Source organism: Megachile rotundata, chromosome 6 (genome assembly GCF_050947335.1).
Source record: "Megachile rotundata isolate GNS110a chromosome 6, iyMegRotu1, whole genome shotgun sequence".
NCBI lineage: Eukaryota > Metazoa > Arthropoda > Insecta > Hymenoptera > Megachilidae > Megachile > Megachile rotundata.
Window position 1 is genome coordinate 9,100,427 of NC_134988.1, and position 16,102 is coordinate 9,116,528.

General features: G+C 29.4%; 1 protein-coding gene and 1 non-coding gene across 3 annotated transcripts; both read right to left on the reverse strand.

The window, feature by feature from the left end:
• Positions 1-72: 72 nt before the first annotated feature.
• On the reverse strand, positions 73-12,350 carry Epg5 (ectopic P-granules autophagy protein 5). 2 transcript variants are annotated; one of them, XM_012284872.2, is made up of 30 exons: positions 11,869-12,350; positions 11,351-11,593; positions 10,100-11,266; positions 9,626-10,030; positions 9,332-9,554; positions 9,071-9,243; positions 8,866-9,006; positions 8,624-8,784; positions 8,377-8,506; positions 7,760-8,304; positions 7,526-7,703; positions 7,422-7,445; positions 7,084-7,311; positions 6,849-7,012; positions 6,581-6,766; positions 6,389-6,512; positions 5,795-6,316; positions 5,543-5,685; positions 5,288-5,465; positions 5,023-5,220; positions 4,818-4,949; positions 4,507-4,743; positions 4,231-4,414; positions 3,483-4,042; positions 3,209-3,378; positions 2,924-3,132; positions 2,610-2,855; positions 2,290-2,506; positions 1,937-2,146; positions 73-1,816 (listed from the first exon to the last, which is right to left on the reverse strand). In XM_012284872.2, exons 1-30 carry the CDS (start codon positions 11,887-11,889, stop codon positions 1,471-1,473), a joined length of 7,665 nt encoding a protein of 2,554 aa, XP_012140262.1. In that variant the 5' UTR covers positions 11,890-12,350; the 3' UTR covers positions 73-1,470. The 2 variants fall into 2 exon arrangements, with proteins under 2 accessions (XP_012140262.1, XP_003703213.1); XM_003703165.3 differs by lacking the exon at positions 7,422-7,445.
• Positions 12,351-12,825: 475 nt separating this feature from the next.
• On the reverse strand, positions 12,826-12,898 carry TRNAR-UCU (transfer RNA arginine (anticodon UCU)). The gene has a single exon. It is a non-coding gene; the product is annotated as a tRNA-Arg (tRNA).
• Positions 12,899-16,102: the final 3,204 nt, after the last annotated feature.

Consider the following 16,102-nt stretch of genomic DNA (forward strand, 5'->3'; position numbering starts at 1 on the left):
GAAATAACACAAAAGCACAGTAACTTTTAAAACACTAAATGAATTTATTGTTTAAGAAAAACGACTTGGAAGGACCTCTTTGAATAACTATATTTTATACGTGTGAAAATTATAATATCAGAGAAACAATAACAAAGAAATACATGGATTTTATTTTGTTAACATGCATAGATCCGATAAAAATCGAGTGGTATCTTTTTCCTTTGCTCTTGCAACAAATATTGGTATTCATATAACAAATCGGCTGCAAACGTAAAAAATAATAATAATCATAAATAAATTTAATATTACTTTTATTATATATAATCTGTTGTATTATTTAACCCTTTTATTCTCTTTCCTGCAATTTTCTTCAGATTTATTTTTTTTTCCTTACTAGGGCCTCATGATACCTTATATTTCATCAAAGTGTATAGAGGAGGACTTCTACGGATAGCTTACTATGGGACTGCCCAACACTGACTTGGACTGCCCAACACTGCCGAGTCGGGACCCTCATTTTTTAGGATTAGTTCACCCGTTTCGCCGCTAAATGGACGCCAATTGTTTAGTCCATAAACTGCACTATTTGTAACGGTTTGCTATTGCGCATGGGGTCAAAGTTCAACATTTCATTGTCAAAAGCAACAGGGAAGGGTGAAATATAAATTTCAGAAATATTTGATGTAATATGCGCTTTATACTTTACTTTTATTGTATTTCTTTAATATGTAATACATGAATATCTCACAAAAAATATAAACATATTTAAATAAATTTATATCATACAGTGGTAACTTACATTTCTCATTTATTTATATTACTTTGCATAAATCTTACTTAACTATTTAATTGATTTCGTTATTTCGTTAACAAATATATTTTTAAAGCTTTATATAAAATATGTAAAAATGTAGATATAAACTATGAGATAACGTAATAACAGCGGAAATATACAGTGCATAATTTACAAAAACAAAAGAATAAATATATTGAATAAGCTACGATTGCGCGTGTCGTTTAATAAAATACATCACAATGCTACGTTTTCTTATTTATAATTACAATAAATAATTCTTTTTATTCGAACATCACTTTTAATTATTTAAATACCAATAAGAAAAATAAATGTTGCTGTCTCAAAGACATTTAAAATGACATACTTTAGCACAGCAATACTTTATATTAATATTTCTTAAAAAACCTCTATATTTTAAATGAAAGACCAATTTATTAATATGATAAAAAATATTTCAAATATATAATTATCTAAGTATTTACGCAAAATACTTATACAAGCATAAAACATAGGACTCAAAATTTTATAGAAACTATATCAGTACAAACAATTCTCAAAATGAAACAAATATTTCATCTTTATACAAAAAAAACGCTACATAGTTTGTTTAAATTATACTACAGTAATGTAATAAAGCTCATTTAATATTTATATAGTAAAAGACGATGTACGTAGAATTAACCTGTTAATTACTATGCCAAAACATGCAGATATCTCTGATTATAAAGTTCTGTTGTCAACGCGCCTATAATTACTGTTGCATTATGTAAAGAATTAGCAGGATCTCTAATTAACCTAATAGATCGTTCTATATCACCTTTGAGCTCCAAATATTGTTTATTCAGTACAAGTCCTTCCAGAGTTTGCATTGCTTTAATAGCTTCTGAACTAGGCCGAATTTCAACTGCATCTGGGTCAGTTCCTGTTGCTGCTACACCAGGTGAGTAAGGTGTATACCTCACTAACTGTTGCTCTGATTTTGATTCAGGTAACTGTGCCAGGCAGTACACTGCTACTGCACGACTTAAAAACCTACATCTAAGAAAATATTAAAGGTACAAATTTTAAAATAAATACAGTAATGCATTTGTTATCAACTCAATAATTTTGGTACTGATAATAAATTCGATCATAATTGTGTATAATTTAGAAACATACCTAATTGAAAGCGGAGAAGCTTTTCTGAGACCAATTGCTCCTAATATGCCCCATCCTTGTCCTCCATCGTCTGCGACTGCTAATAAAGTGCGTGCTAAACCTCTAAGAGCCCTAACCGCAATTGTGGTATTCTCACTATACTGACATTGTCTGTACGCTAATTCACATGCTTTAGCCCATAGAAGAGGTAATTTTTCTGCATTGACATCCCTGGATAAAAAATAATACTAGTTACACATAATCGAACATGTATCTATTCTGCTTTAATATTCTTTTAAAAGGTCTAATATTATTTCCATATGAGCATTCTGTTATTATACTATTTTACTGTTAAACTATTTCAATGTACTTACGTTGCCTTAATAGTAGAAATCCAATCGATTAAACTAATAAGAAGCATTCCTTCTTCTCTGATATCTCTACATAACGGAAGTCGCTTAAGTAAAACAGAATACAAAGCAAGAAGTCTTCCTTCAGAAATTAATATCGACTCCAATGGTGGCTGTCTAGGTACTACCGATTGCAGAATTGTTAAAACTGAAGCCCACGTTGGTGGGACATCTTCCATTGCTATAATATAAATGAAACTTAGCAAATATTAAATATAAAAATTAGTAATTGTATTTTCATTTTCATATGTTAAAAATGTCCTCACTTGTAACTGAATACGTACCATTAAATTTAAAATATGCTTCTAATGCAGCTTCCATTAATTCTCCAAGTATGGATGATGAAGTAACCGTTGTCGAAATGACTTTAAGTATACCTATAAGAATTGGGTTAGTGGCTGTTCTTTCTGAAAGCCACGACGTCCAACTAGTACGTAGATGTTCCATAAGGAATCCACTTTGATTCATAGTATAAAGTAATTCAGTTACTAATAAACTTGCTTCTGCAATTTGTTGTTGTTCTGAAACAGCTAAAAGATTATTCTTACTTACATTAGTGTTTCTATAATAAAATAGTAGTTAAGTATTTCGTACTTACTATTCAGAATAATGAATTCCATATCGTCTAACATTTGTAATAATATATTGGTAAATGCTTTTGGACATGTGGATATCATTGACTTATGCCGAGTTGAACACGTGATCAACAATTTGACCGAAGAACGAATGTATATTTGTCTCTTTTTTAACGTAGTCGGATGAAAATGAGTTATTGCAGGGTCATAGCCTGCCGCAAGCTTTAATAAACTATTCGACAAAGTTTATTAGAGAATAAATTTAAAGAAATTGTAAAATCTAAGTAATATAATATAACTATACGTACTTGTATACAGCAGTGTCTATAGCATGACTTTGATCATCATCAATACAAAGAACAACTTTTGGATCGCAACTCATGACGTACCAATTAATTACGTGATCGTATGCGGCTGCATCTAGTAGATGCCAAGAAAATTTCTCCGCTTGAGTAATTAAATTAATTGCCTTATCATCCTGAAATATAATATAATCCCAAATTTATATTGGATATGTAAATTATCTAACTAAAAAAATACACAAAATTTGAGAAGGAACGCTGTCTAGTACGTGATAATTACCTGTTTAACATTTGGTTCGTTCGACAACTTTACTAATAGATTTAATAAACAAACGTGCATTTTTGCTATAACAGCTACTGACTGCGTTGTTAACAAATCACTTATCCAAGCTGACCAATTTATGCTTATAAATATACTTCCAAGAAATAAGTGGCTGTCTGGCAAATATTGATCAACAACTTTTACCATAAACTCTACGTCATTTACAGTAGGATAAAATTTGTTCCACGGTAATGATAAGAAATTGCCATGAATAACATTTAAGATGTGATTTTTGACGGAAGCATGTGCAAAATTAGTGACATAAAATTGCCAGATAAAACAAAGTATTTTACTAGACGTCGGCAATGTATCGATAATGAAGCGGATACATTCAACAAACATTGCTACAATTTTGTTGGCGTATAAACCGTCTGTGATAATCCATGGTAACAATACAGATCTATCATCTGTAAGTTGTTGAATCCATGCGGCAGTTGGTTCCTTCAAATTTCTTGTCCAGTAGGGACTAACCCATGGCGAATACATTTCGCATAAGACAGGCCATATCTTTTCGCACACTTCAAATAAGAACATTAGGAATAAAAATGACAGAATATTTCGCTAAACATCTGTATATAAAATATGTTATTTCTACAAGAAAATTCTGTCTCTTTATTTGCTAGAGGGATTTATGTAGCTATAAGAGATGATTAAAATATAAAGAGACAGAACTTTCTCGTAGATTTAATAAGTTTGAAAACCTTACACTGATCTCCCAAAGAACCTCTATCAAATTGAAGAGTAAGTGCAACAAGAGCATGACCCACCATGCCAAGAAATATGCTTAATGGTTCATTGTAAACCCTATATTTTGGATATAATCCATAGAGACCATACTGCAAACGCTCTTGCATGAAATGTTTACTTAATAATATAGCTGTATCATGAATCTGTAATAGAATATAAAATACATGAAATTGTTATAGTTGCATTAACAAAATATTTAAGAAAGATAAATGAATTTATATGTTTGAAAACATACTTCTTGTAGGGAAAGAAGCCTTTGCTCAGTTGCATAGTGACGAATATCATCCCTAATTTTAGATAAATGAATTGAAAACGTAGTTTTTTGTTTGCCACTAAGAATTCTTAATAAATCATGCCAAACATCTAGAGATAAGTTTTGACTTTCACTACTTTTCAGTACAGCATTCAGAACCTCACCATAATGTTCAGGAAATTTATGTAACAAAATAAGTTGTAGATGTTTTCTAAATAACTGCAAGAAAATATTTTTTGTTACACTGAAATTTATACGAATAAAATTAAAAATTGAATGCGTTTTATGACTACCTCGTGTAATATCAGTTTGTCATCTGGTGGATTGAAACCTATGTTGCAAAGTGCTCTAGACACTAAATCTATGAATGTTGAACGTTCACTTAATCTTGGACGTTTATAATTTAACCAAGATCCTATATCAAACTGAAATAGGAATACATACATTAGAAGCTACAAATAATACAGGGTACCAGAAATTTAATATATTTAAACGTACTTTGGACAGCAATACGAAACAAAGATCGATATTTGTGCCTGTAGATAATTCAACGACAGTTTGGTACATTTGCAACAATGCTGAAGCGCCTCCAGCAACAGGTGTAAAGTAAGGTCCGAGTAAACCACCCAGATTTTGTTTTTGTATTATAGTGTTCAATAACTGTGGAGCCTGACTTTCTTCTCCATTAATAAATGACTATTGAAATATTTATATTAAGATTTGTCCATTAAATATTTTTGTCATACAATTTGGATGTACATACTTGCCCTAATTTCTCTAAACAAGTGGTAATAAGTTGTTTGGTCGGTGGACACAAAGATGCATCCTCTGTGTAACATTCTATGAGATAATAAAATAATTTAATTCCGCTTTCTTGAAGTTTGTGTAGGACCGTTGTATTTTCGTTAGTTCGACTTATCGATATTTCATGTTCTAATATTCTATAATACGTTTAGAAAATTCATTTTAATATTAATATAGGCTTTGATATACTGTATAAAGAGCATCATATACATACGTGATTAAATGATCTATAGAAACACATCCTTGAGTTACTTTACTAGGTGGTGGCTGACTAGCCTTTATCAATAAATTTTCATACTCTCCTCTATTTTGAGTGATCATGTGATTAATGTTTTCGTTAATATGAGATTCTGGTGCCTACATATTAAAATACTGTGTGAATAATTTGATAATAGTATACTTAAAATATGTGTAAATTAATTCATACATATAAAATAATAAAGAACAATTAATTAGTTCTAATTACCTTAATTCTAATTACTGCTGGACCAGCACAATGAACAGTAAGCGGTGTTCCTGACCTGACCTGTTTCTGATTTGGACTTATCGGATCACACAGTGCATGCAGTGTTACTTGGTTCTCGTGTTCTTTATAAAGCATAGGTATCAATTCCAAGAAACTAGAGTCTACTGCTGTATGCTCCGAAACTAATAAGTTATACGTTTGAGCGTAATCTAATATTACTTTAAAGTACGGTTTAACGAAGTTAATAACCGACGTAGAATTATATAAATCCTCTTTAAGTATGCAATTAAACTCTGTTTGATGTCGATTTAAAACTGGTGGTGGAACCGGATGTTCGTATGTAGTCAACCTTTTGAAAATTCTCTGTAACGGTTCAACTATTTTTGGCAGCATTGTTGATGCATCTGTTTCTTTTGGGAGTTGACTTTCTTGATCTCTGCAGCACATACGCTCCCATTCTTTAACTGCCATTATTTGATTTTGTTGAATTGTCGAATAATCAACGTATTCTAACCACGGAGCCTATTTGGGTAAATATAAATGATATAAAAATTGTACACTAATAATAAGTGAATTATTATATTTATATTTTACCCAATCATCTTGAATAAGTCGTATCAATTTTTGTGACATATATTGTGGGGGTAAGGCTGGCAAATAAAGACTTGGTTCTTGCAACCTTGGTTCTTCAAGCCATAAACTTAAAGTTTTATAGAACCTACAAAAATATTTTTGTAATATTGTTTCTAGAAATTATATCATTAACCATATTTCAATGTTACACACTTGGCTGCATTAAAATAAAATATTCTTCTTTCATCACTAATTGGCTTCCCATTATCCAAATCAGTCTCTCCTTTTAACTGAAAGTATGTAGTAGTGTCATATAATCGCTTTTTCAGTTTTTTTAAATAACTCAAATTAATCATGCCTTCAAAAAATTTTTCACCAATTCCACAATGATCAATAACTCTATTAAAAAAAGTAATTACATTGTAATTTTCATGTGTGAATTGCTTTAAATTATGATTGATCCGCTTAGTTTAAAACAAACCCTGGCATTGTTGGAACTCTAGCGAGAAATAGAGCAAAAAAATTTTGCCAAAATAGAGGGAGAATAGGGTGATCCATGGGTGTCTCTAGAGCCTGTTGAGACCAACGATATATAAATAATCCATTCACGCCAAACGGTTGCATTTTTACCGAAATGCAAGCTTTCTGAAATATTAAATAAAAATAAAAATATGTATTATATGTCTATTAATACAATTTTGTAACATGATACATACTTTGACAGCAGTATCTAATGAAATTTTAGGCTGTATTGATAACTCCTTCAAAATTTCACGCCACAATCCAGTTTTGATTTCTCTGTTATATTGTTCAGTTAGCAAAATTTGATAAGCAACCCAAATTGACTGTGTAGATCCTTCTAAGACACTAGTAGAATTCGATGAACCAGTTACCCAATTTAAAAACGACCCAAATGATGCTATTACATTTCGATTAGATGTATTCTGAAAATAATTGGGACTTAATATCATACTTTAATGTAAGTATTTTAAAACTTCTACTTAGTGCCGAACGTTTCCTCAAACAAATTCTAACTGAAGGGAAGAAATCATACCTCATCACTTTCCTGTGCAGTAAGCTAGTGAAATAGATATACTATATAAAATTAATAATATAACGGAACTAAAATAAAGCAATATACATTTAAAGTATTCTTACAGAAAGAAGACGATGAAACACATTTTCCACCATTGACTTTGCATCCACATAAAAGAACGTAGCGCTAATCACTGTGTCCATCAAATACATTATACTTTGATCTTTATTCCAATCTGGTACCAGTACAAGTACATTTAACCATAAATATACAAAATGTTTCGGCGTTTGCAAATGATATCTGTAAAACAATAATTTAATACTTCGCCATTCATTTGATAAAAAATTATTATTCACCTTTTGAAATTATACAAGTGTGAATGTATCATATTTGAAAACTGTTTCAATATTATTCCAGGAAATTCAGGAGCTATAAGACTCTTAGCCATTTTCATGTAGGATCTGTCAGCCACAATTAGAGACATAATTAGACTTATAAATTTCTCATTCTTAAGTAATGAGTCGACACACTCCAAGAATAACGGTATGATATGATGTAAACATATAAGTATCTGTTCATATTTACAATAAGATTGTAATATTTGTAATTGGCTGAAACCTTTTGTACATATCAATGGTACAGAGTGGCCCCATAACGTCATAATTGTTGCTACATAACATGCAATTGGTTGTTTTTCCCTTATGCCAATGGTTAAGATTTCTAAATATGAATCTCTATCCATATCAGGTACAGTAGAGAATGCTTCAGTGGGATTCAAAAGCGCATTGTGACAAAGTGCTTCTGTTTGATCAAGTTGATGTAATCTAAGTCTTGAAACCATATCCCAAGCCCACAATGAAAACGCATGCTGAGCACTCTGAGGCCTTATCATTGACGAAACCTATACATTTAAAATTAATATTAAAGATAAGGATTAAGAACCTATTTTTTATACAAATTTTTTTATGCGTGCCTGTTTAACGCCTTCTGATAATATTGACGCAGTCTGTGTAAGAGAATCAGGTACATATTTCATTGTCAACTCCACAATCAATAATGCCGTACGTCTATGTAAATTAATAGGGAGATATAAAGTACCATTCCTGTAACAAACATGTTAATGTTACACAATACGTGTTTTTTCATTCATACAATATTTTTTCATTCTGATTTCAATGTAATGATATCAAAAATTATAAATTAAATTAAGACGTTCTTACTCATCAAATCCCCAATTTAAATGAGTAAGAATTATACGAGCCAACTGATTTTCAGTTGATGTTAATGGATGCTGATGCAACCAACCAGAAAGAATTTTTATATCTTCTTCCTGAGGAATCCATTTATCTATCTTCAATTCAGTAAACAGATATAAACTTAGCTGAAAATAATAAGTGTAACATTAGTTAAGTTAAACATTGATTGTTTATAAAGAAATATAATAGTATTTTTATAATTATACCTTCCCGGCTAATACAAAATTGTCACTTAATTTTTGTAAAATATCTGATAAAAGTGAAGGATATTTATTTGTTAAATTTGATAAAAGGAATCGAGCATCCTTCGAGCAAGAATGTTGAGTCTTTTTACTAAGAAATCCAATCTGTAAATAACTATTGTTATTGAATATCCACAAGTTATAAACAATATAACTAATGAGTACATACTTGAAATAAATCTATAGTTGCTGTCTTCACAAAATGATAATCCTTTTCAACTCTTGCCATAGCCATATTAGTAAAAGTTGTTAAAAGGAAATATGATTCATCTCCTGGCATAGTACTTAACTTCTCTTCAAACTGTTCACGAAGTTGGGGACAGTTTAATTCATTTTCCCAATCTTTAAAACCATCCAATTATATATTATTCAGTATCCAATTATTATTAGTATTATATTCGTAGTATACTTATTGCATAATTACACATACCGCGCATACATGTATTAGAAAGATATACATCTATTTGTGCACAATCAGTGTGTAAAATATAAAATATCTGCCACAAAGTATTCGAAGATATTAAATGATATGGAACGGTAGCTAAGTATTGCCATGCCCCTAAACGACGTGAAGAAAATATACATAGAATTGCTCTTAGAAAAAAACAATCAAATTCAAGTTGAACTTTAAACAACTCTGATGTGTCCGTAATCTGCAAAGCATAATTTTAAAAATTATTTATGCTAAGATATTATGAAATATTCTAAACCATGGTAATTCTACCTGGCTTTTATCAAATTCTTCCCATTGGTCACTGGCATATTGTACAATATCTCTAATCAATGCGCTTAATCGTTTAGTCAATTGTCTGTATCTTGGAAAATCGTACGTTTTTAGTCCTTGTTTTAACAGTTTAACAACAGTCGTAAAAAATGCGAATAGGCGTAGTAAGTAATGGTGAGTAATATAGCGTTTGTCTTGATGATAACCATTGCTCTGACATTGTATGTATAACATATGTTCAAACATTTTATCAAAAGGAATTTGACGCAGCAAAGAAATAAGGTCACTTTCAAATAAGTTTATGCCAGCATTAGCAATATCTTCATCTTCTTCTCCTTCTTCGTCTAATATGACCCAAACTGTATCGCTGAGATCACATGATGCATCTTGTAATGATATTTGTACCTAATGACACACACTATGAAATTTATATAAAGATAATAAAGGTTTATTATATTAGAATAATTTATATACCTGTTCAATAAATTTACATCTTTCTTTAATTGGTAATAAAATAACAGCCAATGTAGCTATCATATGATTTAAATACATATCATTCCAGGGACATATGTTTAATTTATCAAACTGTTGTGGTACTGGAGTTTGGACAAAACTAGATGCCCAATTCATTACTCCTCCAGGACATCTTAAGATATGATTCAGTAGAAATAAATGATCTTGCCAGGTTGCTATCCTCAATAAAATTGCTACCAATTTTGTGAGCCACTCTCTAGTTTCCATTACAAACTTTCCATCTTTCAATAATTTCCTTTGAAAGTTAAACAGTATAGTAATGCATGTTCTAATTTCTAATAATTGTGGAACAGTATGTGATAATGGATGAATTGATAACAGATTTACAGGTGCATTTTGAGAAAGATTTACAAATTCCTTGCAAGAAGTGCATACTCTTTGAATATAATGTTCAATTTGTAATTTTAATACTTCTGCTTCATAACAATATAAGGCTTGAGTATTGTGTAACATTTCTTTTATTGCTGATAAATTTCTGGACAGATTTACCAATGCTCGATTGTTAAAACGTGCTATGGAATATTCATGACTAGCAACAACTGGATTCCCATCCTGACATTCCCCTGATTCAGTAATACAGGCCTTATCTAATTGCCACAGTTGCTTTTGTATTTCTCTAGAAGCTTTTTTCAGTGCTTCCAGTTCATGTGAGTTAATAATTACATGGTTTCTGACACGAAGATAATTCATTAAAAGCTCATACAATTTATGTTGTTTAATTGTATTATTTCTGAGTTGAGTTTCCGTAAATTCTGAGATAAATGTATCAATAGATGCCAATTCATCATTTACATATAATGATTCCAATTGGGTCTCAGTAAATGGTATAATTTTCTTAAATGTGGTATGTATATCTTCTTTGGTCTTAACAGAATTTACTTGTGTTTTAGTTGTTTCTTTTTCCTGTGTCAAATCCTTCAAATCTGATGAACTTAAACTAGGGTGGCATTGATCAGAAATTGTACTTTCATTATGGCAAGATTCAAGTGCAGTATCTTTCAATTCTACTGTGGAAATTGATGTTTCAATATTATCTATTTCTTTTTCTACATTATTTGTCGATGGCATATTCTCTGAAACACTTTCAATTCCCCCGTCAACTTCATCCTGAAGTAAACATATTTATATGTTATAAAACATTATAAGTTATAAAGTTAAAGAATAAACTGCTTACAAATAGAAGTTACATACTCTGATATCTGTATCTTGTGTACTACATTTTGCATCATTTTCCATCATTTGAGCAGATTGTTGTTCATAAATTTCAGTGTCAATTGCTGCAGAATGTAGTTCACTTTCCATATTTTCGATACATTCTCCCTTAGGATAAATAACAGAGGATTCATTTGAAAAACATTTGTGTTTCTCCACCATTGGGACCTCTGGTACATGTTGTTTTATAGGGATCCTCTTAGTTTTATCTTTTGCTTTTTTCTAGTAAAATAAAGAATAAACAAAGTTGCAAAGTGCATTTCAAAACAAAGAACACAAAATGTATTATAACCTATATGTTTTCAAAACAAACAAATGTCACATTCATATAATTATTACGAATACATTTTTTACTCAATCTTAACTCAATACAATTCAATGTTTACATAAATCTATTTAACACGTATACTTTTATTATTTATTAACTTTGAATATGAATAGCAATACATTAACCTCATTAACAACAAAAATACATAAAATATACATTGAAGTTTCACCTGTCGCTTTAACATTTCCATCGTTTATACATATAATTTTATGTTACACCTCCTAGACACATAGAATATTTGTACAATGTACAAATATGATATAAGTAATGTTTATTCCACAATGAATTTCAATAACACTACTTTACGCGTAACGTTACAGTTTAATATTTATTATTGATCCTTATATAACTTCCTACGTATGAAAACATATTAAAATTTAACACTGACTGAGTTGTATACCGTGTACAACATTGATACTTTCAATAATTAATTTTAGCATTTTACTAAATTTGCATGGAAAATTTCTCACAATAGCTGTCACGAAAATGACATATTTTCAATTCCTAGCTTATCTACTGAGGCTTCGACACAAATAAAATAAAATGTTACCATCTAATGATAACAAGTATGAAAGCTATGTACACTTTCGTGCAATGTACGCTTTCTTTAAAGTAAAAGGGAGACCCGTTCGTCCAATTTTTAGGAATAAACTTAAATTTACAAATTAGGAATTAAACATATATATACATATACGTTTTATTAATGATGAATTTATTATATATCCTATTATAGTATACAATAAATATTTCATATGAAGTACAATGTTCTGTAATCTATAAAACTATAAATAGACAAGTTACAAATATTGCAAAAATGTTATTCATTATAAATAACATTTATTACTGTTGTCACTAAATTTTTATAAATATAACAAATTGGGATTTTTAAGGAACACTATTACATTAAAACTAATAATTTAAATAAATTTTAAAATATTTGGCAGGAATTTTAATTTAATGCACTTTGTTACATCATAAAATTATAGAACAATAAGTGTCATTGTATTTGAGAGAAACACTTTATTGAAATACATTAATTTGGCGATATATAACGAGTAGAATGTCATGTTTTTTGTAGAATATCATTACTATAAAAACCAAAATGAAGGAGAAATCTTTTCTTTATCATCCCTTGTGGGGATCGAACCCACGACCTTTGGATTAGAAGTCCAACGCGCTATCCTCTGCGCCAAAGGGACTGTGCACTTTGGCATTTACTATTATAAACAAACAGTAATCAGCGTTTAATCGGTAATAAACGATGGCATTAAAAACTACAAAATCATTGTCTTTATTAAAAAGTAATGATCATCCACTATTCTTTAAAACGTAAAGTACTATTATAAGTTACATCAACGCAAATCCAAGGATATCAGATAAGGTTGTGTTCATTCAACACTTTACCTAGAAAATTATTTTTAAATGCAATAACGTTACTCAGTAATACGTAAGTAAAACGTTATAACTCAGTAATACTACGTAACCGAATGTCAATAAGATTGATATGTTATTGATGTAATGACGAGTATAGAGGGAATGTGCGCGAAACGGTGGTTTTATACAGATAACGATATCCGGGAAGACATTACTCATGTGCATAAACGTTTTATAATTTATGAGCATACGTGGTAAAGTATCAAACAGAAAACGTTTCACCTACTTTGGTAATGAATGACTAAGTTTATTTATGTACAAAACTTTTCCATTCAATATCGGTTTTATGAACATGGTTATGGTTTGTACCCCTGTGTAGGTTATGGCAGACATGATGAAATATAGCGGTTCGCAAATCACATCAAATTTCTCAAAATACCATACTCCAAAATTAAGTTACTTTTTCGTTCTTGAAGATTGTTAAGTACTTAAATTCTAAATTTATAAATTCTAAAAATTCCGAATAATTATACTTTGCATTTAAATGCATGTAGCCCTGAGGATAAATCTGCTTTATCAGGATCTACCAGTCTGAGAGAGGTAAGTCTATAGTTTCCGGTTTTGTATATACTTTGAAGTTATTAATCGTCGGTAAGTACAATGTTTCTCAGCCAAATTAAGAGTTTTAAAGTTTTAAATTAAATTTTGTGGATAAATGGCTTCTAAATATTAAATGGGAATTGTAGCACTTAGCTCGATATTATTCTTTCAGATCTTTAGAATCTGCAGAATATGATATCGATTACCAGGTCACACCACGAGGAGGTGGCTACAAGTAGTGACCCACCCTACCCACAAAATCTCGACCACCCACCCATAAGTACTTCACCTGTCAAGCTGTTGCCAACTTGAAGAATAAGTTTTAATTGAACTTACAATAATTCTTACACAACTGATATAACCTTGATTTACATAGTCTTTCAACATCATATACCATTCAAAAAAATATTTGACACATTCTTTTTATCGACAATGATACACCTTGAGGAAGCAGAACTGACCTTGAAGTTAGGGGTTGCAAATCGTATTTCATTAAATATCTTGGAAACTATTTGTCATAGAAAAAAAGTTTATAGGAACAATTTGTGTGTTTTTAAATGACAAATCTATCTATGTAAATAAATTTTGGAAAAAATAAGTTTCACTGAAGATATTAAAAAATATATACATTTCTAAATTTATTTGATAAAAGATAGACAATTTTTATGGAAAATTGTTGGAGTTGCATATCCGTATAAAAAATATAAATAAATTAGACTTAATTTTACTTTTTGCAATAAATATTATTATACTTGTTAATAGAATAATATTTATTACAAGGATGAAATTGGAGTTTCAATTTACACATTTTTTATACTGAAATGAAATTATTTACACACACAATTTTTCACAAAAATTGTTCAGTACGTTTTATAAAAAATAATTGTACAATGTGTTAATTTTTAATGTACCTTCTGAGTAAAAGTTTATTTACATGGATACATTTGCTATTCAAAAACTCATAAATTGTTCAATTTATACTTTTTTTCTATAAAACGTAATTTCTGAGATATTTTACAAAACATAGATTTGCTACTCTAACTTTAACCGTCGTTTGTATCCCTGCAGAGTGAATCATTGCTGATAAAAAATGTTAATATATTTTGAGTATTATACGACCTTGAAATGACTAAAATATCAGGGTATATCACTTGTGCCACATTTTATATTAACTTGACATTTGTTAAAACATTCTTTACAGTTTGCTACTTCAATTAGCAAAACCTAAAATAATTTTTGTTGGTAAACAAAGGGAACAGAAAAAATATTTTATAAATCATAAATATTGTGTAAATAAACCTTAAAGTAAATTGTATATTTAATGATAAAAAAGGGAATCCTGAAAACAAAGAAAAAACATGTACAAAAAATATTTTAGTATAATAAAACCCTGAAAACAAAAACAATAATTGTTATAACATAATGACATAATCACATAAACAAAGTGAAACCTTGGTGAATTATTAGTTCACCAGACATAAAAGTAATGATATTAAATAAAATGAAATACGATTAACAATTAAAAATTCATCAAGTAAAAAATATAATAAATTGTGGAATTCAATAAAGAAAGGAAGGGTTTTTTCAAGGAAGTCATTTCAACAAATCAACTTTATTGTACAATTCTTAATTCTCTTCGATATAGTCTCTTCTTTCTTCAGCATATTGCTTCAGTATAATCACCTAAGAACACACAACTATTGCTCTCATAAAAAATGAGAGAAAAATAAAATAATAATTCAATAAAAATATAAAATGCATTAAAAACTTGTAAACATAAATAAAATCTTCAAAAGGAGGTATACAAATAATAGTTTAAAGTTGTTGAAATCCTGAAATTTAATATAAAGAGTCATGTATTATTTATTTCATATAAAAAGGTCATTTGTTATTTATTTGACATAAATAAACCCAGAAATAAAACATGGTAAATGCATTAATAAACGTCGATAAAAAATGAAGTGAAATTCATAGAAAATATTTGTGTTATTTTAGCATAAATCATAAGCAAAAAATCATAATGCAATAACATTAAAATAAATGTTATACATATTATGATTTTACATACCTTTATTTCTTGATGTGTGCTGTAAATTGTTAGCTACAAAGTTAAGAATAACATTTTGGGTAGTTTTCAATTAATTCAATGTAAATAAATTTGGTTTTAGAAATAAATAAATGAGCGGGAGAATAAGATCAATTATTTTGTGCCATAATTTTAAAAATTCGTTGATTGTCCCCGCGATATTGCGTGGACGGACATTTAACGTCGCATACGATATCGCGTGAGCGAATATTAAACATGTTAACATAAATCAAGAGTTCCTTATATAAAATATAAGTGATATATATTAAAAGTGTTCAAAATAACATATAATTAAGAAATAAAGCATTGTAACATATTTAGTTTAATAACCGTATTAAATAAT